At 38.3% G+C, this 26160-nt stretch overlaps 1 protein-coding gene across 2 annotated transcripts in view; it reads right to left on the bottom strand.

The window, feature by feature from the left end:
• Positions 1 to 203: 203 nt before the first annotated feature.
• gabra6b (gamma-aminobutyric acid type A receptor subunit alpha6b) overlaps positions 204 to 26160 on the bottom strand; it is a 47291-nt gene continuing 21334 nt past the window's right edge. For both annotated transcript variants that reach the window (XM_030154611.1, XM_030154610.1), the window contains exons 9-10: positions 24796 to 25052; positions 204 to 3883 (exon numbers count right to left, since the gene is read on the bottom strand). In XM_030154611.1, coding sequence (XP_030010471.1) covers positions 3871 to 3883; positions 24796 to 25052 — 270 coding nt within the window. In that variant the 3' untranslated portion in view covers positions 204 to 3870. The remainder of the gene's footprint in view (positions 3884 to 24795; positions 25053 to 26160) is intronic.

Genomic DNA, 26160 nt, shown 5'->3' with positions numbered 1-26160 from the left:
GAATCTATTAGTATGAAAAAAAAAGGACCCACCATGTCATGTAATTAAAATTTTGACAATAATGACCAAGAAAAATGCAGTGGAAAAGAAAAGCAGCAGAGATTGCATCTGAACAGTGGAGAATTTCAAAAGCAGCAAAGCCTGAATGACTGCTTCACAAGCCTGCATCACACGCTGTAGAAAAACTGGAAGAGAGACACTGATTATATATACATAATCTGTCGTTTATTGAACATTCTAATATACAATCCTGTGAGGGAAAAAGAGTTGGGGTTGAATTATTAACAGGGGACAAAAGACCTGAATATGCAAATATCGTTGTCTGTTGCAGTAAAAGCAGGCCACCCCCTACACAATGTAAAATAATTTAAAAAAAAACTGATGGAGCACAACATGTACACAGAACAAACGTGAAAAAAATAAAAATCAAACAGCTAAAATACAAAAGCTGAGGTCTGTCGTTCAAACCAGTACACATGGTTAACGTAGTGCAGCTGATCTTCAAGCAGGGTTATACAACTGGAATACAAATAGCAACCTACAGAAATAGCTTATCATATTCACAAAATATACACATAAAATAACAATGTAGAGCATTCATTGTCTTCTAAATTGTTTTCACAATTTCTAGGCAAATGACAGTGTAAAAGTGACAAAATAAGACTAACACTGGCTGATCAAAAGCGTCATTAAAGCTCATGCCGGTGGAAGGAAACGGAATGGGCATTTACGGCTGCGGTCACCATAGTGATAGATTTCTATATTCTATGGAGTTCACAACCTTCTACATTCAGCAACCCTAACAAGCACATAAAGGGTCAGAGGTCATGCAAGCATGGTTCTCCCAGTGGGATGGTAGTGTTATGCAGCTAGGCTGGGGCCAGAGGCGAGATCAATTGGTCGCTGATAAAAAAAGAAAATGAACTCAGTCATGCAAAAAAAAAAAAAAAAAAAAGATCTCATACACAAATACACACTTTCTCCCGCTCCTTCACTAAATCCTTGTTTGTGTTTGAGTGTGTCGTTTATTTTGCAGTAACACTCAGTCACAGCTGGAAGTGTGTGGTTGACAATGCTCTTTAAGCTCCATTGGGACAGCACTTCTGGAGCCACAATAGAGCCTATAAGACGGGGCAATAACAACTGAAACACCCCGTTTCTTCAGCTTCTCCCTCAAAGATAGAAAATGGAAGGTGATAGATGGAGCTGGGATGGATGGAAGACCCAAAACATTTCATACAGCCTTGCATAACACTTCAAGCACTGAACAAGTTTGATCAAATATAACAGAATTTAAAATGAAAAAAAAAAAAAAAAAAAGTATTCAATGACTGGCAATATATTTATAAAAAAAACATTTCTAGGTCTACTGGTAAACCACCATGTCCCCACATTGAGCCTGTTAATGCCTTATTTATGTCCCAACTGTATTTACTGTACAGAAATTTGACATGATATGGCGTTTTGCACCCAGGTGTTGGTAGTCACCACTGCTATTCACACAGGGCTGGACTGGCCCATGTAGCTCTTTCCACCCACCTGTGTGTATATAATGGCAGAGACAAGTTCAAGCCCATATGTCTGTATTCACACACTGACATATTGTATATACGATTGGATGATTTTTGCATCTGAATACAAAGCTGTCTGTCAGAACAGCTTCCTGACATGATACAGCAGTCATGATCTTTTCCTAAACCTAAAATAAAAGTAGTTTTGGTGCCTGAACCTAACTGATAATTATCAACATGAATCACTGAGGAAGTTGACGTGGAAAACAAATCCACTCTCTGTGTCTGATCCATTCATACAACAAAACCTGCCTCAGTGCAGACTTAAATTACATATAACACTGCATTACATTAACATTGCAGTATATTACATTGCATATTTCTCATGTGTGCATTTGTGTGTAAATGAGCCAAATAGCTGCTGTGCGACTATTCTCACCTGGGAGCAAATAAAATAGATAGACTTTATTTCTTTTTCTCTGTATTGCTCATGTTTTATGTCATGACTCACCTTTACGAGTAGTTTTAGGCAGCTATAACAACAGCCTAAGGCTTCACCCAACCTTCTGCACTTAGTACAGTAAAATCATCCTTTAAAATGATGCAGTCATGCAACATTGATTTATTAAATATAATTATATATTTGTGAACATAATAATAAAAAAAATCTTCAGTAGAGTCTAACATGAATTCAATATGAAGTAAGTGTGAGGATATTCATCATATTTAATACCTACACTTAAGCGCCCATAAAGTGCATCTCCCATAAATAAGTGGTAAAACTAAATTCCCTGTATTATTAAGAAATACTTTTAATGAGAATATATACATGGATGACGAACGCCATGAGGACCTACCGCAAAGCAAATATACATCAACATACATAGACCCTCCATGGCTTTAACATGTTACCCTGTCGACTTAATTGGAAATGGTGCATAATCATATGCAAATCCACACAAGTGGATTATTAATGAATGTGTTGTGGCATTTCGTATAATTGATGATGATAGGTTTAGGTTGCTATTTTTCGCTGCTTTTTAATGAAAAACCAAAAGCCACAGCTGTCACTTCAATAAATAATTGGCAAGCAGGAGATAAATCTTTTAACGTCATTTTAAATGACGACACTTAATAGAAACAATACAGAGGAAATTGTAAAAACCTTAACGTAAAACAAGCTTACATTTCCTCTGAAGAAAGATGGGTTAGTACATGCATGGAAATAATGAGAAGAATGTGAGAAAAGATGCTTCTTTGTTGAACTGAAATATCTGGCACGTCCCAAGACCTCATCTCTAAATGGCTGAAAAAGTATAGCTAAAAATTTGCTTTATTTTGCTTTCATGTCTTGTTTCTAATAACTTTGAGCTCTTTTTATTTATTTATTTTTTTCATGTGGCCAATTGAATCAAAGCTTAGAGCTGTAACAAGTTATTTACTACAATGAAATCACGGAACACTGTTTCAGAGTCATTTTTTCTTTGAAGGAAACTGACCTTCAATTGAGAAAGTCATTCTATGCAGTGACTTGTTTCTAGTTCAACTGTGTGCAGTTTTGCAACTACATGTACCACTGAATATCGAACCAGGCCAGTGTATCCGTGGAACACGCTATAAAAGAAAAAAAAAAACCCTTTGAAGATTTTGCTTCACATCCTCTGTGCTCCATCAGCAGAGGGAAATTAAGCCAATGAACCAAAAAATAGAGTGTGGTGGGAGAAAAAAAATGAAGAGTGGAAAGAGGAGTTCGAAGTGTGAGGGTTCCCACAAGTCTGTCGGTCACACTGGATCCGGTCGGGGCAACGAGTACACTCTTTCCCTCAAGTGTGTTCTGAATATTAGAGGATGTATAATTTCAAACCCACATGCACTCATCACTCTCATGTGTGGAAATGCAGACATGTTACACTGGAAAAGAAATAATCCAATAAAGCAATTCAATGTCACTGTGTCTGGCTCTCCGGCCTAGCTACTGCACCTTCATTTACATCTCGAATAGCCTCACAAACTCAGGCAGGAGATTGAGGAAGGACAAACTCTCATTATATCCAACTTTTCTTCAAATATTGGGGAAGGTAAATAAGTATGAGAGACAGAGAGATGTGAAGTACCTGTTTGAAAAGGTTCCAGAGCCGTGAGCTCCCGGGTCAATATAGAAGGAGCTGGTACATCTGCTCTCAAAACTCACTTTCCAAGGGAGTACTTAAAAAGAAATACAATGCACTGAGGCAGCATAAAAGAGTCCTTGGCAAGCGTCTATCATCTATTTATTGTGTGTGTGTGGTGGATATGTGTGTGTGTGTGTCTGTATGAAAGTGCGTACTCTGTGTGATTTCCAGGAAGACAAAGTGTGGACTTAGATGGTGTCCCTGCAAGAGAGGAAAACAGAAAGAGAAAGAGAGAAGGGAGAAAGGGCAAAATTAGTAAAAATGTGACAACTGTGTACAATTTAGCATGTTTGTGTGCATCTGATACTGGAGGCACAAGAGGGAAACTGTCACCCTGGTAAATAGAGGTCTTTCTCTTTGCATATTTTATCACATTCAAACATACACTATATGTATACACACACCTACAGATACACCTACTCCATTTCACATCCGTCCACATCTGCCTGTATGTTGGTGTGATGTAACAGCGTGCTCCAGTTCAGGCTCGCTGTGAAGCCTGGCATCCGTTCCAGAGCTGAATTTAAATTTTGAATTTATTCAGTCCCGAGCTGCCAATGTTGTTCACAAAGACCTTGTGAAACTTGTCTGGGAACCTCTGCCAGGTAGTTCACACCTCCACCTCCTCCGCCTGATGTGTTAAAGCTGGAGACACTTTTGACAGGGCTGAAAGCCATTTTCAGCCAGAGAACTTACATGACTGCTGGCAAAAAAAAATATAAATAAATTTAAAAAAAAATAATGCCATTTCGCTGTAGGTTTTGGTTTTTAGGAAGGCGCAGAGGGATTTAGGGAGAGATTTGGTTACTGAGGGAATTATCATTAGTGCTGAGAATAAAGAGCTCTGAAGTCATGCCAAACTTGTCAAAATATTGAACTGCAGAAAGATGAACTGAATATATTTAAACCAAAGGGCCAGAGAATTTATGTGACCACTAGAGGGAGTAGTGGGTCACTTTGTTGGTCTCCCATGGTGAGGAAAACTGAGGCCAGGGGACCTTTGACCACAGCGAAACAAAGTCACAAAGCAAGATGAGAACCACTAAGAAACAACTTTTAAAGTCAAAGATAGTGACAAATGATACAATGTACTCCTGAGCTACAGCTGACCCAGGTAGAGCAGGTTGTTCAATGACCAGAGGGTTGGAGGTTCGAATCCCACTCCGTCACTGTCATGTGCTGTTGTGTCCTTACCCCCAGTGTCACTCACACTGGTGAATGAATGCATGTGAATGTTTGGTGGTTGGAGGGGCTGTTTGGTGTGGACTGGCAGCCATGCTTCCATCAGCCTGGCCCCAGGGCAGCTGTGGATACAGATGGAGTTTAGACCATGAGTGTGTGAATGTGGAGTGAATGAATAATTGATCTAATGTAAGCGCTTCGAGTATGCAAAATAGTAATGTGCTATATAAATGTAATCCATTAAAATCTAGAAGTACTGTTGTTTTCACAAATGAACACAGCTCTGAATAAAAAGAATGGAGTTAAATGCTGAAATCACAGTGTGTCTTCAACTCATGTGATGTGATGATATTATGTTTGCTAAGTTCATTGTTTGTTCAGACTTAACTGTGACCTTGTTTGGACGAATCCAAACAGACCTTTAGTGCGGCTATTGACAACACAAACTGTTCACAAAATTGAGATGACTTGTGGTTTTACTGAATCATGTATGAGCTAATCAACTATATATACAGTACAGGCCAAAAGTTTGGACACACCTTCTCATTCTTCGCATTTTCTTTATTTTCATGACTATTTTCATTGTAGAGCCTCACTGAAGGCATCAAAACTATGAATGAACACGTGGAATTATGTACTTACCAAAAAAGTGTGAAATAACTGACAACATCTCTTATATTCTAGTTTCTTCAAAGTAGCCACCCTTAGCTCTGATGACTGCTTTGCACACTCTTGGCATTCTCTTGATGAGCATCAAGAGGTAGTCACCTGAAATGGTTTCCACTTCACAGATGTGCCTCATCAGGGTTACTTCGTGGAATTTCTTGCCTTATTGATGGGGTTGGGACCATCAGTTGTGTTGTGCAGAAGTCAGGTTGATGCACAGCTGACAGCCCTACTGGACAACTGTTAGAATACATATTATGGCGAGAACCAATCAGCTAAGTAAAGAGAAATGAGTGGCCATCATTACTTTAAGAAATGAAGGTCAGTCAGTCCGGAAAATTGCAAAACCTTTCAATGTGTCCCCAAGTGCAGTCGCAAAAACCATCAAGCGCTCCAACGAAACTGGCTCACATGAGGACTGCCCCAGGAAAGGAAGACCAAGAGTCACCTCTGATGCTGAAGATAAGTTCATCTGAGTCACCAGCCTCAGAAATTGCAAATTAACAGCAGCTCAGATTAAAGACCAGATGAATGCCACACAGAGCTCTAGCAGCAGACACATCTCTACAACAACTGTTAAGAGGAGACTGCGTGAATCAGGCCTTCATGGTCAAATAGCTGCTAGGAAACCACTGCTCAGGAGAGGCAACAAACACAAGAGATTTATTTGGGCCAAGAAACCCAAGGAATGGACTTTAGACCAGTGGAAATCTGTGCTTTGGTCTGATGAGTCCAAATTTGAGATCTTTGGATCCAACCGCCGTGTCTTTGTGCGACGCAGAAAAGGTGAACGGATGGATGCTACATGCCTGGTTCCCACCGTGAAGCATGGAGGGGGAGGTGTGATGGTGTGGGGGTGCTTTGCTGGTGACACTGTTGGGGATTTATTCAAGATTAAAGGCAACCTGAAGCAGCATGGCTACCACAGCATCGTGCAGCGACATGCCATTCCATCCGGTTTGCGTTTAGTTGGACCATCATTTATTTTTCAACAGGACAATGACCCCAAACACACCTCCAGGCTGTGTAAGGGATATCTGACCAAGAAGGAGAGTGATGGAGTGCTGCACCAGATGACCTGGCCTCCACAGTCACCGGACTTGAACCCAATCGAGATGGTTTGGTTGAGCTGGACCACAGAGTGAAGGCAAAAGGACCAACAAGTGCTAAGCATCTCTGGGAACTTCTTCAAGACTGTTGGGAAACCATTTCAGGTGACTACCTCTGGAAGCTCATCAAGAGAATGCCAAGAGTGTGCAAAACAGTCATCAGAGCTAAGGGTGGCTACTTTGAAGAGACTAGAATATAAGAGATGTTTTCAGTTATTTCACACTTTTTTGTTAAGTACATAATTCCACATGTGTTCATTCATAGTTTTGATGCCTTCAGTGAGGATCTACAATGAAAATAGTCATGAAAATAAAGAAAATGCGATATATATATATATATATATATATATATATATATATATATATATATATATATATATATATGTATATACACATATGTATATATATATATATATATATATATATATATATATATATATATATATATAAAACGGTACACAAAATTTTCAATTCGGTATGTTTTCGGTTTTGAAAGCCACAGTTCGTGTTTTTTTCCGGGTCAGTACAGGAAGAAAGAAAACCCCTCAAAATGTCTTTAATACATTTATGAATTTTTGAACATTTTTTCCCCGAATTTTTGGACACAATAGAATATAGAAAAACAGGAATAATATAATTCTGTTGCTATAAATCAAATAGAAAATAAAATAAATTATTAATATTACTAAATGTATTTTAAATATTAGTATTGCACTTTTCCCTGACAGGTAGTTTTGAACAAACAACAAAAATCTAATCACAGTTCTGTCAGTTCACATTCTGCATAAAAATAACAACAAAAAAATTCCACATGAAGTGCAGCATTAACAAGAGGGCAAACTGGTATTTGGTACAGCTGTGTATCGAACTGAACAGGTGTGTACCAAAACGGTTCAGTACGTGTACCATATATATATATGTATATATATATATATATATATATATATATATATATATATATATATATATATATATATATATATATATATATGTGTACAGGGTACAATTTGTTGGGGGGAATGGGGGAGATCAAACCCCCTCTGTTTTACATCCCTACTTCTGCTCGATGAATTTCATCCTGGGGGGGGGGGGGGGGGGGGCAACCAACCAACTGAAATAACAGGCAGGTTGTGACGGACTTCTCTTACATCTATATCCTACATTACTGAAACCGAACTGTTGGCAGTCTCAGAATTTGCAAACGTCCCCATGCACTGGGGCACCATAAAAGGGGGGTAAACGTGACAAATTCATGGGGCCCAGCATTTGTGAGGGGCTCATAGAGTAGAGGGGGTCCAGTGGATACAGAAGTTGATATTAGAAGTTGTGAAAATTTTGTGTAAGATCCGCTACATAATAGAGGAACAGAACCTGGAAGTTGGACGTTGAAAGTGTGTAATGTTTCACTTCCGTTTCACACCAGTATATAACTGCTGCTCCTACCCCACATACACCTTCCCACCCCTACTCAAAAAAAAAAAAAAAAAAACCTCTGTTTTTCTTGACAAATTGCACCCTGGTTTTGGTAGCTGTGTGTTGTGTTCCCCCTGCTGCTGAGAGCTTACCATATCAATACTACATAGAATCTCTATAAAGGTAGTACAGACAAACACTCTTTGGACTCAAACTGTAAAACTGTGACAGCAGCAGTTACTTAAATATATAATTCAGTCAAATACTAGTAAAGTTTGAAATGTATAGTTTGTTACAGTCCAACAATCCAGTGTGGTATGTGTACATTGATTGTCAAATGAAGTAGATTTAAACATGTATAAATTTGTGCCCCTGCGTCTTTGCATTCACCAGAAAGATTTACAACTAATGTGTATACCTGTGCATCTGCATTTTTTTGTAGATTCTGTTTGTAGACTGGTGAAACAAGTGTACACGACTTTCATTCAATGACAAATGCAAAAGTAAGACTGCCTAAACCAGCAGGGGGCAATAAAGTCTACATCAATAATATGTCAAATACCAAAGAAGAACAAACAGAGTCAACAGTAAGAAAAAAAAAACAAAAAAACCTTATCACTGATTTCTGAATTTCTGGAAAACAAAACAAGGTACTGTGGTGAAAGTGAGAGTATAAATGTGTGCACAGAAATATAAAATATACAGTGGAATATATTACAGAGTGAACATTTTCTAATTTGCTTGTGCAAACAAAACTGCTATTCCACAAAGTAAAATACAGATAAAATTGAGATTGCTGAAAATAGCTGTAAGAAACATGCATCCAGTGACTTAGAATCTGTGCCAGTGTCAATATAATCTTTTAGATTTTTCTCTTTTTCAGAGCAGCCTTGATCCCTTTGGGCACTGAGTTCAAATAAAGCTTATAAGTCTTTGCTGGGACTTGTGCTTGTTCTTTCACTCTTCTGTAACCCTGCAGTCCAGGCCTCACAAGTACTGGATTGGGTTCAGATCAGGGGCCATGCTGGGTCACACAGGTCTGCTTGGAGTGATGCCGTGGACCACTGCTGCGCTGATATAGAACTCTGCGACCTAACCTTCACATGGAAGGGACCATTTTCTCCTTTACAATAATACAAGAGTGGAATCCATAATGTCATCAATGTATTTGAGATCTCCAGTGTCAGCATCATGAAGCTCCAAACATGATGACCCGTTCCAAACAAGTTGATCAGAATTATGGATTCCACTATGTTCTGTACAAATCTGAAGGAGAAAATGGTTCCTTTCTTGTGATGGTTAGGTCAGCAAGACAGTGGCCCACAGCATCGCTCCAAGCAAACTATTGTCTTTCTGAACTGATCTGAAACCTGTACAGCCCTCGTGGGATGTCCTCTAACACAAGGTGGAGGAACATCAGGCAGTTCAGAGAAATCACCACAGAAGAGTGGAAGAACATCCCAGCAAAGGTCTGAACAATTCACTGAAAAACATAACATTAATGTAGATTAAAAATGACTATATATATATATATATATATATATATATATATATATATATATATATATATATATATATTTTTTTTTTTTTTTTTTTTTTTTTTTTTTTTACTGCTGTTTTTGTAGATCTAACTGGTGTGATTGCTGTGTATGCCTGGTGTGTAACATCTAATTTGAGCAACTGTTTAAAATAGTTCATGCTCAAACCTCATGGTAATGGATTAGACTTCTATAGTGCTTTTGAAGGCATCCAAAGCGCTTTACATTATTGATCCATTATTCATTCGCTCTCACATTCACACTCTGGTGGGGGTAAACTATATCTGTATCCACTGACAGAAGCATGGCTGACAATTTGCACCACACAGCCCCTCTAACCACCACCGAACATTAATAAGCATTCATATATTCATAGTGTGAGTGACACTGGAGGCAAGATGGGTGAAGTATCTTTCCCAAGGACACAACTCTACATTACTAGGATAGAGTGGGATTTGAACCGCCAACTAGAGTTGGGCAATGAAACGACAACAATATATATCACAAAATAATTTTTCCTCAATAGAAACATGAGACATGTTCGATACAGTTTTGATAGAATTCATTCATCCATGTTTTGACAAATGTAAGAACAGCCAATCATAATTAAGTACCACCGCGCCGAACCAATCATACTAGAGCAACAGCAAGTTAGGTTGATGCACACAGCACAGGCGTAAGAGCAGCCAGCACACACACTGTTTGGGCTGCACCGGGAGGTAATGAGTGTTCCCTCGGTTCCGATGTACAACAGAAGCATAAAAACTGGGAGTCAGACATTCAACGCATGTTAAGTTTCATTTTCGGTTTACAACGGTGATGGTACTTAAGGAACGCACCCCCACTTATATACCCCTAGCATTGTTTGGTGAAGATGGTCTGTTTTGTTTGTGTTCTCTTTTAAAACTTGAAAACTTTTGCCTGCTGGTCAGACATTTAGTTTAGTTTTAAATATATGTACCTGTTTTATTTATCTGAAACAGCTGGTTAATGTTCTTCAGCACATTTGTCATGTTCAACCTCTGACAGAAAATAAATCGTATCTAAATCAAAAATAACCTTCTGATGTTTTCACAACTAACTTATGAGTAACAGAAAATTTAAGCTTGACACAAATAACGTTTTGATATATATTGTCATTAGGGCTGGGTGATATGGGGAAGAAATCGTATCATGATAATTTTTTTTCATATCAGACGATACTGATATGTATCATGATATAAATCAAATTTTCTGGTTAGCACTTTGCAGACGGTCCCTAAACTAGCACTCACTAACTGGCTCCACATTCAAGTTAAGGCCGTCAACTGATAGTTTCCTCTCTGTTACCAAAGCCGTATAGAGCCGCCATTTGTGTCTCAGTGGTTGCTGACCGATGATCTGTTGCGTTGTGAAGTGCGAATCTGTGTCTCTCTTGCCAACTTTACCACAGTGTTTGTGTTCTTCACATACGCTACATGTATTCGTTTGGTACTCCTCTTAATTATGATTGGCTGTTCTTATGTCTGTCAAAACATGGACAAATAAATTCCATCAAAATGATATTGAGCCTCCCAGATAGCAAATATTTTGGCAGTATTATGGCATGCATTTAGCATTTTTGGCTTTCTTTTGGTGTTATGAAAGCCTTTTGGCTTTACTGTGGTATGATTAAGTTTATCGATAATAGATATGGAGGCACCAGCAATATATGGCTGAGTTATGGCATATGTCTGGTTAACCAAAAGACTGGGCAAAGAGCAGGATCAAGCATAGGGATGGTATGGCATGTTTATGGCAAGCCAGAAAATTGACTAAAGGGCAGCAACATCTTATTCCATATATGGATGTGTTTTGGTTGTGTTTTGGCATATTTCTGTAAAGCCAAAACACTGCGCAAAGAGTGGGAATTTCTACCCAGAACAAAACCCCACTTCATTTTAAAAGCATGATCAACACAGATTTTGGGTGAATTTTGGCCTCCTTTTGGCCTCTCTTTTGGCCTCTCTTTGGGTCAGTTTTGGCTACTTTTTGGCTGGATTAAGGGATTTGGGGCTTTTCTGGGACAATCGCGGCTATATTTTGGAAGTCTGCAATTAGTTTTGGGTGAATTTTGGCTTCCTTCTGGTTTGATTTTGGCTTGCCTATTTTTGGCCATTTAGGGCCCATACATCCATCCAGAACTTTGCCAAATGGCATGCCGGTTTTGGGCCAGATTTAAGCCATAATGATTTTGCTATCTGGGATGTCTCATATTTCTATCGAGGAAAAGTTGTATCACGGTAGATATCGGTATCGTTTTATCGCCCAGCCCTAATTGTGATACATATCGTCTGATATGAAAAAAATTATTGTGATATGATTTTTTTCCATATCGCCCACCCTTACCGCCAACCCTTCGGTTACTGGACGACCCCTACCTCCTGAGCCATGGCCGCCCCTAATACATACATGTCACATTCACAGTTGACAATATGACTTAAAATACACCGTCGTACATTCAGTGTCTTGCTCTGTTATACTGGACATACAGCTGCACATCCACTCAGATGTGGCCTTTCGGCAGTTGAACTTGTAACCCTTCAGTGATGGGACCATTTCTCTTTAGAAGAGGCTGCCCTGCTGTCCTTTAACTGTATTTACTCAGGGAAACAGATGCTCAATATGCATCTATACAGTCAGTAAGGATGACAGATAGACACGACATGAGTAGAGTCCTACAGGGACAAGATTCCTCCCTACTTTACGATGACTGGATGATTAATGCTGAGCAGCTAAGGCAGAGGGACACCACTCTCCTCAGAGGCTTTTCACTGCACACGGGGGAGAGGAGGGAAAGATGGAGGAGGAGGTATCGAAGGGGAGGGTGTGCTCGGGTGTTTTTGAGAGATGGCAACATGGAGATTGAGGGAAAAATGTGGAAAGGAAGGAGTAAAAGAAAAAGTATGTATGTGAATTCAGGGATGTTAAGAAAAGAAAGCCGGTATTATAAGTATTTATCTTACCAGGGTTTGTACAGTAAGTGACCCAGTTCCTCTGCTTGATTGTGCACAAAAACAGTGTACAAACCCAGGTAAACGTGTGAGAAATGTTTTCACACAAGCTGATACAAACTAGGTAAGGATGGCGCGTGTTACATTTCCCAGAGGGCCGCGCAGAGAAATATGATAGATAGGGCATCGCTGTTTATATCGGTCTTCTTCGCCTCCTTGTTTGAGTGGCCTGTAATTGAATGATCATTACACCAAAGTTATGGCTACGGCCCCACACTAGAAAATAGGAATTGAGTTGGAAACAGCATTTAGTGGTTTTGATTTATGAGCAACAATGGGGAAGTTGTTTTTCAAGCCTGGCACTCTGATGGGCAATAAAGAGGAGCAGGGCTTATCGCCTGCTGTACCCACTCTGACACACATACACCAGTTAGCCTGCCAGCCAGCCAGCCAGCCAGCAACCAGTCAGCCAACCAGCTGGGGCCCTTCATGGGAGGAAGTGTTTTCTGTAAAATTGTTTCCTTCATGTCTCGCCCTGAATGGTGCTATTCATTAAAATAGCCCCCAGTCGGTAGGCACTGCTGCCATTGCACATTTATACACTTGTACGCCTGTATCCCCACAGAAGTCCACACACACATCCACCTGCATATATATATATATATATATATATATATATATATATATATATACACACACACACACACACACACACACGCACACACACACACACACACACACACAGACAGACACTCTTTTCTTCTGGTCCAGCTCATCTTTGCAGGAGGGCTTTCTTTCATAAAATCAAAGCCACAAAAGGAGAAAAGGGGAATGTCATGCACTGCTATCTGCTTTCACTCCAGGCCACTTGAGCTGTATATTCATGTCTATGGAGTGAAAGGGACACTTACTTTCACCTAATGGACGTGACATTTACATATATACATATACTGTAAATTAGAGTTTTACTTCAGCATGCTCCTAAGTAAAGATTTAGATAAGAAATCCTTAAATTTTATGTTTGTTGGTCTTGTCATCTTTCTTTTTCTTTTCTTTTTTCTTTTTTTTTTGATGTTCAACTTCATCTCTTAACCAGCGACCTTTCTGTGTGGAGTTTGCATGTTTTCTCTGTGTTTACGTGGGTTCTCTCCGGGTACTCCGGCTTCCTCCCACCAACCAAAGACATGCACTGATTTATTCTACCTCTGAGAGAATAATAAGATACTTGAAAAAACTTTAACGCCTAATGTTCATGTCCTTTTTGTATAAAAAAAATATATATACAGGGTGGGGAAGCAAAATTTACAATATTTTGAGGCAGGGATTGAAAGACAGTGTATGACCAATTAGTTTATTGAAAGTCATGAGAATTTATTTGCCACAAGAAAATTGACATAATAGAAAATGTTTTTATTCTATGTGTCCTTCTTTCTCAATAACTGCCTTCACACGCTTCCTGAAACTTGCGCAAGTGTTCCTCAAATATTCGGGTGACAACTTCTCCCATTCTTCTTTAATAGTATCTTCCAGACTTTCTGGTAATAGTTTTGCTCATAGTCATTCTCTTCTTTCCATTATAAACAGTCTTTATGGACACTCCAACTATTTTTGAAATCTCCTTTGGTGTGACGAGTGCATTCAGCAAATCACACACTCTTTGACGTTTGCTTTCCTGATTACTCATATGGGCAAAAGTTTCTGAAAAGGTATGGATAATAGTGTTAGGTATGATTATGACATCAATATATGTTTGGTTTCAAAACAACTGACGTAGTGCCTGCTGAGAAAAAACAACTAAATGTTCATGGTAAATTTTGCTTCCCCACCCTGTATATAAAAATGTGTTTTATCTGGAAAAAAAAAAAAAAAAAAAACTTTCTCTTTTATCTCTGTAAACACTGGTCTACAGTTTTTTAGAAATGATTTGCTTCAGAGATTAAATGTGCTAAATGTTATGTATTTTAATAAGATTAATTGGAAAATAAATGACAAAAGTGCCGGTTTGCTGATGTTTTCGAGGTATATGATTAAGTGTTATTACACATATATATTGGTTTATGTACATTTATATAATAGTTTTATAAATCTTCCACTAAATAGAACCTGTAAAGTGAATGTATTCTAATGTGCAGACGGTGTTTTGAAGTAGATCTTGTAGCTCTGAGACAAATATTCCTTTTGAGTCAAACCTATTCTCTCGTTAATTCTTGAATTTCACATTTTGACCCAAGGCTGTATCTTGGAAAGTTCAGCCAACCAGCATTTTTGACTTGATTTTTCTTTATCAGTGACTCTCATGTGGTAAAATTTCATTACTTTTATTCTGGAAGCATTTTCCTTGTAGACCAGTGAAATCTTTATTTTTAAAAAATACCAAAAGTGCTTCCAAACTTGCTTTATAACATTAGTCTACATCTGGTTTGAATTTTTAGCCCCATGTCCTATTTTTAGGGACCAGTTTCAGAGAAGCACCCATTTATAAGAATTACACATGTTAAGCACAGAAACTGGAAGACACCGTTTTTGTAGTGAGGTCTAATACAGGGATGTCAGACTCATTTCCTTTCAGGGGCCACATTCAGACTAATTAGATCTCAAGTGGGTCGGACCAGTAAAATAATAACAGAATAACCTATAAATAATAACAACTCTAAATTTTCCCCTGTCTTTCAGTACCAAAAAAATAACATTAAATTATGAAAATATTACAATCTATCCAAACAGAAAAGATGAGTACAATTTTATCAATGTTATGCCTCAACTTATTATTTATACATGTGCATTATGGATCGGATCTACCAAGGCTAAAAACATATAGTAACAAGCAGAATATTGTTAAAATTACACTTGGCACAACATTTTAGGTTGTTCATATTTGTTTAGTTTATTCACATTTTTGATAGTTTATTAAACCAGGGACCTTTCTGTGTGGAGTTTGCATGTTCTCCCCTTCTTTCCGGGTACTCCAGCTTCCTCCCACCATCCAGAGACATGCACTGATCTGTTCTACCTCAGACAGAATAAAAAGATATTTGAAGAAATTGTAACGTGTAATTTTCGTGTCCTTTTTGTATAAAAACAATATAAAAATGTGTTTAATCTGGAAAAAAACTTTCTCTTTTATCTCAGTAAATCTTACTAGAAGATACTGTTTTTGCAGTGAGGTCTAATATCGGGATGTCAGACGCATTTCCTTTCAGGGGCCACATTCAGACTAATTAGATCTCAAGTGGGCCTGACCAGTAAAATAATAACAGAATAAGCTATACATAATGACAACTCTAAAGTTTTCTCTTTCTTTCAGTACCAAAAAATAACAAATTATGAAAATATTACAATCTTTCCAAACAGAAAAGATGTGAATAATCTAAAAAGTACAATTTTATCAATATTATGCCTCAATTTATCATTTATACATGTGCATTATGGATCGGATCCACAAAGGCAAAAAAAAAAACATTAAGTAACAGGCAGAATATTGTTAAATTACACTTTGCACAACATTTTAGATTGTTTGTATTTGTTCAGGTTATTCACATTTTTGATCGTTTATTAAACCAGAGACCTTTCTGTGTGGAGTTTGCATGTTCTCCCTATATTTGTGTGGGTTCTTTCTGGGTACTCTGGCTTCCTCCCACCATCCAGAGACATCCACTGATAGGTTAATTGGTTAATTGTCCATAGGTGTGAATGTGAAATGAACTGGCGATGAACTGGCGACTCATCCAGGGTGTACCCCGCCTTCACGTATAAGTAGCTGGGATAATGGGATAGGCTCCAGCCACTCCCCCCCCCGACCCTAGTGAGGATAAAGTGGGTTCAGATAATGAATGAATGAATGAACTTCATCTCTTGTTATAAACATCTCCATAATAAACATCACCCAAAATAATAACACTCAGCCCCTAATGGACAAATATATTCCCATTTAAGTCCACCGAAATAGTTTTTATGCCATTACAGCATAAATTCAAGCATTCTATTGTGTCAGGCTTTCAATTCAAAGTGCTGGCTTCAAAATTGTATTTTTTACTATTTTCCATTTGCTATTTTCTCATCTTTGCCCAGTGGCACAAAAACATGTTATTTTCCTCAGTACACTTTTTCTATTGTGGGAGATTGTAGGGCAGCGTGTGAGCTTAAAATAATGTTTGTATTGACATGGATGTTGGAGAGTGGTGTGCCTGTGTGTGAATGTGTGATGAAATTTTGTATGTGTTTTCCAAGTGTATGTACACACTGAAAAATAGAAATTAGACCTTTTCATTGAGGAACTGAGCAGCATTTTGTCCAAACAGAATTAACCTCTTAAACCTACAGAAGCTGAAATCAGGGGGGAAACACCAGAATATGAAAATATACACCTTCCTTCTGCAACTCCTAATCCTCCCAGTCCAAGTCAAAGGAATAAAAATGAATATACTCGACCCCCAGTGCAGACCTCTGTGGCAAAGAAGGACTCACAGCTGTCCATCGTGAATTTCACCCCCATCTGTTTGAAAACCCCTGTGATTGTGCCTCAATAAGTAGATTTTTTGCAGCCAGAAAAGAGGGTCCATAGACCTCTGTAAAAGTCTTGTTTTCTCTGAGAGCACTTAAATGATCATATACTGAAAGATAATGGAGTTTTTTTTCAGTAATTCTAAAATCCTGTCAAGTATTTGACCCACAACTCACTCAGTTTAGGGCTACAGGTTTAAACTGATGTACACTGTTGGCCATAAAGTTGGAATAATTTTGATTTCAGACAACTTCCTCTTTTTATTCTTATTTATACACATTAGTAATCCCTTTTGACCAGTAGCAATGATTATATACTGAGTCCCAGTTACACTTTATCTATCAAGAATAAATCCCATTGTCTTGATAATTTCATGAGAAGAGGTAAAAATATTTTATTTCAGCTTTATTCCCAACAATGTAGTTTGGGTAGCGTTTTAGCCGCATGTTAAGAAGATGCTCTCTTTCATCTAATATAACCTAAAAATTGCCAGTTTAGTGTAATGGTTATGTTGAAAAAGTAAAACACAAACAAACAAAAAAAAAAAAAAAAACAGCTTTTTTTCAGATGTTTTTAACAGCTGAATTCTGTAAACAAACTGACATTTTCAGAGTTAAAGTTCTGAATATGAATGAATATTTGGTAGTACTGATCAGTTGCTTAAATAATTCAACTCAACACTAATACATAGTTTTAATGGTGTTTTGATGCGGTTTTTCATGCGTTCCACTATTATCAGAGGAATATTTTTTCGAGACACAACAGCTAAGCATTGACTACTACTCACATGGTCAGACAAGCCTGTGTAGACTTTGAAGAAAATTGAGAAATATTGTGTTTGTAAAGGCTGACATTCAATTTGTGGTAGTCCTGTTGGCAATAGGAAAGATATGACCGCCTGAAGTCGATTACAGAGAGCACACCACCAACAGCAGAGCAATATCGTGCGCCTTTGTCACACAGAAAAGGAATTCGTCATATTTTATTAGCTTTGTATTTAAAAGCTGCCGATCATTCTTGCCATCAGAAACTTTCAGTGTTGCTGCCTAACTGCTCTTCTAAATTCAAATGCAGTCATTGTAAATTCTACTTAACTGTTTGCACCGATCACGTTTGGTGACAGATGTCATCGATCAATCACAGTGACAACCCACAGTGAGTGCTGTATCGCCATCTCAATCCTTTTATCACTCTCCCCACTCACTGTGCTCATTTATAAACATGGTTGTGTGCTCAGACGCTCTTCTGTTTGCATATGCTTATTAACATTTGCACATGTACTCACACAGAAACACAAGTACAGACTTTACGAGTTCTTACTTCCCTATATTACCTATTGATTTTCATGCAGAGACTGGGAGCCACCAGATGCCTGCTTTCGTACAAATGATCTGTCAGGATCTGCTTGATCGCTTACAGTCCCTATCAATTAATAGAAACAGTTAAGAGACTGTCACTAAGAGGGTTAGCCACAAAGAGCTACCCTGATGCCTGCCAACACAGCCATGTCATCTGACATGTCACAGCTCAAGCCTGCAGGCTTCTCCCTTTTTAGAGAAGGAGCGAAGCAAGGATTGAAAAGAGCTGAACCCACACACTCGGAAAGCCCTGGAGTTAGGACTGGTGATGTGCATGGAGCAGTGTGCACAGTAATGCAAATAACAAACTATAGGAGCCTGTGCAGCGCATATGTATGAGACAAACATAACGAACTAATGAACATACAAACATATAAACAGGCTATCTTATGTGAATCTATAACATCTATGGGTCATGTATATGTCTCAGTTTGTCATGTTAAGTGCATTTAAAAGGCTCCAACTGTGAAGACACATACAGGCAATCTTGAAATTACATAAACATGCCTCTAGAGTTTCCCATTTCATGTCAGTAATTGCAGAAGCAGCCATGTTAGCTGCTTTTTAAGTGATATTCCTTTTATTTTGTCTTTTTAATTAATGTTATACATCATTTAATGACATTCAGCAGTAATGTGGCTCATATGGTCAAATCAGTTCCCAGTTAGTTTTAGTCTTAAATTACGTATGTCTGTTTTTAGGCATTAAAAAACTCTTAAAAAAAAAAAAAAAAAAAAAGAGTTAAAAACTTTATCCAACTTGTGTTGCTTGAGGGAGGCAACTTTGACTGCAAGCTTTTTTTTTTCACTTCATTTGACCAAAACTGAAATACCACAATAAATCAGAGTAGCCTTTTCTCTTTTGGAAGTCAGAGGCTATTTCATGTTAAAGGTCTGGATTAAGAAACTTATACATGAGCAGTGCATCAGATAAAATAATAAGAATGTGTGAGAAAATCAAGTAATATCAAACAAGGGAATGTGCTGTTGATTAAGAGAAGAAATAAATGATTCAGTGTGAGATTCGTAAGCCTTAGACCTACTTACTATCTCAATTTTTAAAAAAAACAACAAAAAACTGACAAGCCTTCTCTGCAGATTGTTTGCCAGCTAATGAAGTATGGTCAGCCTAAATGATTTCAGTTCAGTGTAGCTTAATGTTCATCTTCTCTGTCTTATTTCTAATCCACGATAAACATAGTGTTTACGTGTTTGCCTATGTGGTTGTGTTTTCTTGCCACCAAAGCACATACACCTACAGACTGCTGCAGCCCATTGGCACTGAGCGGTGCCAGACACATTGCAAAACACTAAAAGACAAATACAATGGCTGCCAGTATCGGTGGTCTCGTATTCCAGTTCTAATCCAACAGTATGAACCTCGTGAATATTCTGAAACTCAGCTGGTACAATTGGAAAAGTCATATGGTAAATAATTACAGCTGAAGTTATAAGAGCTGATGAATAATAGATAAGCTCCAGGCTAGCAAATGTACACAGAAGAGAATAAGAAAACAGAAGAGACACAAACATATTATACATCTGTCCTCACCAACACACACATGTGCACACTGTTCATATGTACATGCACAAACAGAGCTAACATAATGAGCTGATAGGACCTGCATCACATTATATATCCTTAAACTCTCTTCCTTCTTACATGTTAACAACTGCTAACTGGGGACCCCAAGAATACACTAAAACAAACAACCCATAGTAAAATGTTCATTTCCACTGTCCAGATAAACAGAAACTATCCACCAGTATTTAACTGAGCAAACACTTCAGATCCTTCCATTGGACAATTATTCCAGCGATACATATGTTTTCGATCTTTAACTCTAACTGATGCTGTGAGTAACTTCTTATTTTATTATTATTCCATCCCCGGAATGGGAGGTAAGGGGTATTGTTTTTAGTTCAGTTTGTTTGTTAACACTTTAGCAGCAAAACTATTGGTTGAATTCATACCAAATTGGGTTTATAGATTGCTAGTAACCTACAATAGATCTGATTACATTTTGGGAACACTTGGTCAAAGTTCAAATTTTTTATGAATTTTTAAAATCTTTTTTCTTCCCATTTACTTATAATGGGAAAAAATTTCAAATGTCTGTAGCAGCAAAAATTTTTGTTGAATTCACATCAAATTGGGTTTATAGATTGCCAGTGACCCAGAATAGATGTGGTTACATTTTGGGAAAAGTAGGTCAAAGTTAAAATTTTTTATGGATTTTTAAAATCTTTTTTTTTCTCCATTTACTTATAACGGGCAAAAATGTACATGTCTGTAGCAGCAAAACTAGAGGTTGAATTCATACCAAATCGGGTTTATAGATTGCCAGTGACCCAGTATAGATGTGGTTACATTTTGGGAAAAGTAGGTCAAAGTTCAAATTTTTCATGAATTTTAAAAATCTTTTTTCTTCTCCCATTTATTTCTAATGGGCGACATTTCCAATGTCTATAAAAAAGCATCACTTTTGTCTCAATTTACTTCAGACTTGGCACATATATGAGGCAATTGATATGTTGACATCACCACATGCATAAACATGATGACATCAGCTGGATTGATGCCAAAATAAGCTACAGCACGTGCGAGGGGCGGGGTTTGTTGTGCCTGGCACCTACATCAGTTTAATAGAGAGCATAAAGATCAGACTGTGTTTCAATGGAAAAGGGTCATGTGGTCTGATGAGTCCAGATCGACCCTGCTCCAGAGTGATGGTCGCATCAGGGTGAGAAGAGCACCAGATGCAGAGATTATCCATCATGCCTAGTGCCTACAGTATAAGCCTGTGGGGGCAGTGTTATGACCTGGGTATGGTTCAGTTGGTCAGGTCTAGGTTCAACAATGTTATGTGTCCATAAAATGAGGTCAGCTGAACCTGAATATACTGACCAGGTCTGAACGTCAGTGGGTTTTCTTCCTTGATGACGTATTGTACAGTGACAATGTAAGGATTCTTTGAGCTCAGATTGTGACAGAGTGGTTCACGGAGCATGAGACATCATTTTCACACATGGATTGGCCACCACAGAGTCCAGACCTGAACCCCACTCAGGATCTATGGGATGTGACGGAGAAGAGTCTACTCAGTGATCTGATCAGGGGAATGTCTCCATCACAACCCAAAAGAAATCTAAATATTGTGTCTGTGATTTTTTTGGCCATATATAACTTTTTAAAACTCATTAAAAGTTTATTTTGGGAGGAGGGGGTTCCTCACTTAAACTAAATGTCAAAGGACAGAGGGTCCCTTTAAGACAATGAATTGTTATTGGGCTACTTAAATAAAAGTGAAGTGAAAACATAATCAGTTAAGACATTATTGACATTATTACAGGAAAGTCACAGTTAATTAAGATATTATGTAAAACAAGAATGTTAAGTTTTCTTAGTGTGACTTATGTTCGTTTCCTTCTAAATGACCCAGCAGCCCCGTCAACCCATGACAAACATCAGTTCAATAAATAGCTGAATTGGGTGCTTTTGACTGAGGTCTCCTGGGACTTCAATACATCAGTATTTTTTAAAAGCACTAATTAGAACAGAAAACAATAACAAGAAGTCATCAGGGACAAACTGACAAATACATGAAGTTTGAAATGCATTCATGAGTTATGACTAGGGGTGTATGATATGACGATATTAGATTGTGGAGGATTAGAATTTATGGACGATCTGACAAAGCAGAGAGATAGTGTAATCAGGGGGGTTTATACGGGGGGGGGTACACACACACCATACGACCGTACAAAGTGAAAGTGAAACTAAAGACTTCAGTTTCCCGATGTTGTGCAGCTCATTTTCTTTTTCCCTACCTCCGGAAAATTTAATTTGAGGGGGTAGGATGTTTGTTTAAGGAGACATTGCTCACCCCCTGCCACCCCCCCTTGAACCGGGCCTAAGTCCATCCCTACCCCCACCCCATGGTTGCAAATGTGTTTTAGGGGGGCAGCAGTTGGGAAATGATGAGGTGAGTCTTCCATGTCCTCCACATACAGGTCTGTCGCATTACTCTTAGAATAACGAATGTCCAGGGTGCGATTTGTTGGGGGGGTGATAGGGAGATCAACCCCCCCCCCTCTGGTTTTTACATCCCTATTTCTGCTCAATGAATTTCATCCTCGGGGGGGACAACCAAACAACGGAAATAACAGGCAGGTTGTGACAGTTTTCTTCCACCTATATCCTACATTACTGTCACTAACGTTCACCTGAACCGAACTGTCGGCAGTCTCAGAATTCGCAAACGTCCCCATGCACTGGGGCGCCGATAAGGCGGGGGGGGGGGGGGTAAACGTGACAAATTAATGATGCCCAGCATTTGTGGGGGGCCCATAGAGCAGTGGAGGGGGTCCAGTAGATACAGGTTAGAAGTTGTGAACATTTTGTGTAAGATCCGCTGTATAATAGAAGAATAGAACCCGAGAGCTGGACGTTGAAAGTATGTAAAGTTTCACTTTCAGTTTCGTTTCACACCAGCAATAGTTATGTTAGTTATGGACTGCACCCCCACATGTATAACTGCCCCCCCCACACGCTTTGAAAAAAAAAAAAAAAATCTCCCCCTCTGTTTTTTTGACAAATTGCACCCTGCGTATGTCAACACTATGAACCTGTTCAATCAGCTGAAGACACAACATCCAGAGGAAACAGGTAGAGTTAAACAAAAGCAAACAACTGTAACACAAGCATTTAGAAAAGGCACTCTATGAGAAGAGGAGCAAGTACGTTCCACACTGATCCTTTATGGAGTGTCTGGATTCTTCTTCTCATTTTGGACTTCTTCCTCCATCCCAGACCACCCAATACACTGATTACCAGTTGAAAAACCAATGCTACCGGCCATCTGTTCTGTCCGCCTGGAGGAATATTTGAAATGGGAATTTCTTCATTATTTTGCTCTGTCTTGTTTTTCTTTTACTTTTCATGTTTATTGAAAGCCACCTCAAAAACCAAGAGCAGTTTAGTTTTTATGTTCAAGAGTGCACTTAACTCAAAGTGTTGTTTACATTTTAGTATGTTTATGTTCTTTGCACATGTTAGCAAAACTGCACAAACTATTAAAATTGCAAATGTTCTGGAAGAATCTTTGGGCTAATTTTTTTTTTTTTTTTCTTTTAGGGCTAAATTTCTCATAGGGAAATTGTTTGGCTGCACTGTTCAGAAACTGGCAAATTAGTTTCAAAGATCAATGTAAAGAATGAGATTTTGATTTTGTTTTTTTGTTTATATCATGATATGATATTTTTGCCATTTTGCCCACCCTTAGTTTTGACCAAAAATAAATCTCTAGGTTCTATACATTTATCCTGTGCAATAATTGTGAAAAGTACACAGTGTTGGGATGACGTAAGATGTAGCACTTTCATACCATTTTAAATGAACTGTTAGTGCACTCATTATCTGTTAAACACTTCTATTTAAACACCTCTATGTATAACACATAGAAGGCGTGATTATAGTCTTTTTGTGATCAAAAGTATTTCTGAATGCAACCGTTAACAAGTGTATGTCATTTCATAAGCATTAGTGTCAAATTTGAAAGCTGATTTATTATTACCTTCGCCAAGTGTAATGGCGGAGGTTATGTTTTCATCGGGGTTTGTTTATCTGTCTGTTTGTCTGTTAGCAAGATAACTCAAAAAGTTAAGGATGGATTTTAAGGAAATTTTCAGGAAATGTTGGTACTGGCACAAGGAACAAATGATTAGATTTTGGTGATGATTGTGTGTGTGTGTGTGTGTGTGTGGGGGTGATCTGCCTTGGCAGAGGTCTGCGCTCTCCGAGTGTTTCTCCAGTTTATTATGGGCTCCCAGCTTTGTTTAACTTTGTAAAATACCACAGAGACATAAAAATCTGGGTGGTATCTTGTTACCTCCACCAAGGGACAGCAGAGTTTGTGATTTCATCGGGGTTTGTCTGTTTGTTGGTCTGTTGGCAAGATAACTCAAAAAGTTATGAATGGATTTGGATGAAATTTTTAGGAAATGCTGATACTGGCACAAGGAGCAAATGCTAAAATTTTGGTGGTGATGGGGGGGTGGTCTGCCTTGGTGGAGGTTTGCGCTCTTTTCTACTTCAGCAAATGTAAAGATCTGACAAATTTCTGGAACTCACTTTTGGCTGCATTCAATTTGTTTACGTTGGAGGACTTCAGTCATTTTATGTGCACACAAGAACAAGAACAAAAGTTTGCCTTTTTGTTGTAGTCTTTTTGAGATGGGGAAAGACTGAATCAAATTAATCACCTTCAGTGCCACAAAACTATTCCCACCAACACTTTTTTTTTTTTTTTGCGAGAACACAACCTTACACTACAAATGCTGGCACCACTTGTAAAAAGCACACCATCTGTTCACCTGGACATCTCCATGGTGTCCTTGGTGAGATAGACGATCCAGTAGACCAGGTTGAAGGCTCCAAATGAAAGAGGGAAGAGAATGCGGGAGTATTTGTCGATGATGCTGGTGCCAGTCAGAACGTTGTTAGCTGGTACCGCCGACCCCTGCTGCAGGAAGGCTTGAGCATTGACGGGTGGGTTGGGAAATGTTTTCGCAGGGCGGTCAAACAGCGGGGCGGAGTTCATCCTTTTCTTCAGCACGCTACTCGCATCCACCTTAAAGAGGCAAAAAGAAGGAATATAGAAAGTGTAAGAGGAAATTCACATAAAAGGGAATACTAAATGATGTAATATGTGGATATTAATAATGAAACTGGTGTTGTACCCACAGTCATGAAATCCTCATAAGCTAAAATACTAAATCTCAGAAATAAATAATAAAACAAAATACTGTCATATTTGCACAGCTGTGAGTTTATTAATGCATGTGACGATGCGCGCGCAGTGCAAGTCTAGAATAACAATGAGTCCCACTCTAATTAGGCGCAACAATGGAAATCAATGGCGCTTTGTTTTTGATTTGATGTGATTTTAATCAAAATATCCCATGAAGATTGATGAAGTTGTGGGAAAATAAAGAAAACCTATTAAACAAAAGATGCTCACAGTATATCAACACATGGTTATGGCTATGCCTCATCAACTTTCAGTAAACCATGTGAGATCTTAGCACATGCTCCCCGCTCCAATAGTTGTAAATCAGATACAGTGCAGCGTACAGAGACAGTGCATCTGGGAAATGGGTCAAGAAACAGGGAGTTGCCTGTAGGTGGAATCAGCTGGAATGAAAGGGGGCGACTGAGAGAGAAAATCCCATATTTTAGAAGAAGAGAAAAAAGAAAAAACAACAAAACAAAATAAAAACAAAACCACAGTGGCACAGAGGTATAAATAATGTAAACAGGCATTTGCCCAGGGTAATCTACTGTGGTCCACCTACAGGTAGTTCCACACAGCCTGGAAAATACATAGTTAGCATGTTGTTTGGTAAAAATGTACTACAAACTGAATTTTAAGATAAGAAATATTGTTTACATGTTCCTTTAATTCAAATTTTCATTTGGTCCACATTATATTTATTTATATTTTACCTTTTTTTTTTTTTTTAGTTATTACTATTAACTCAGTCCCATATTTTCTAAAGGATAAATAATATGTTTGCAGAATATTAACTCAACTCTTCTTATGGAACTATAGCTGTATTTAAGTTTGAGGCCATTATGCATGTATTAGACCAGGGGTGGCAAACACGTGACCCGTGGGCCAAAATCAGTCCGCCAAAGGTTCCAATCCAGACAATGGAATGGATTTGTGAAGCGCAAAA

The sequence above is a fragment of the Sphaeramia orbicularis genome, chromosome 14 (genome assembly GCF_902148855.1).
Source record: "Sphaeramia orbicularis chromosome 14, fSphaOr1.1, whole genome shotgun sequence".
Taxonomy (NCBI): Eukaryota; Metazoa; Chordata; class Actinopteri; order Kurtiformes; family Apogonidae; genus Sphaeramia; species Sphaeramia orbicularis.
This window is presented reverse-complemented; position numbering and strand designations above follow the sequence as displayed.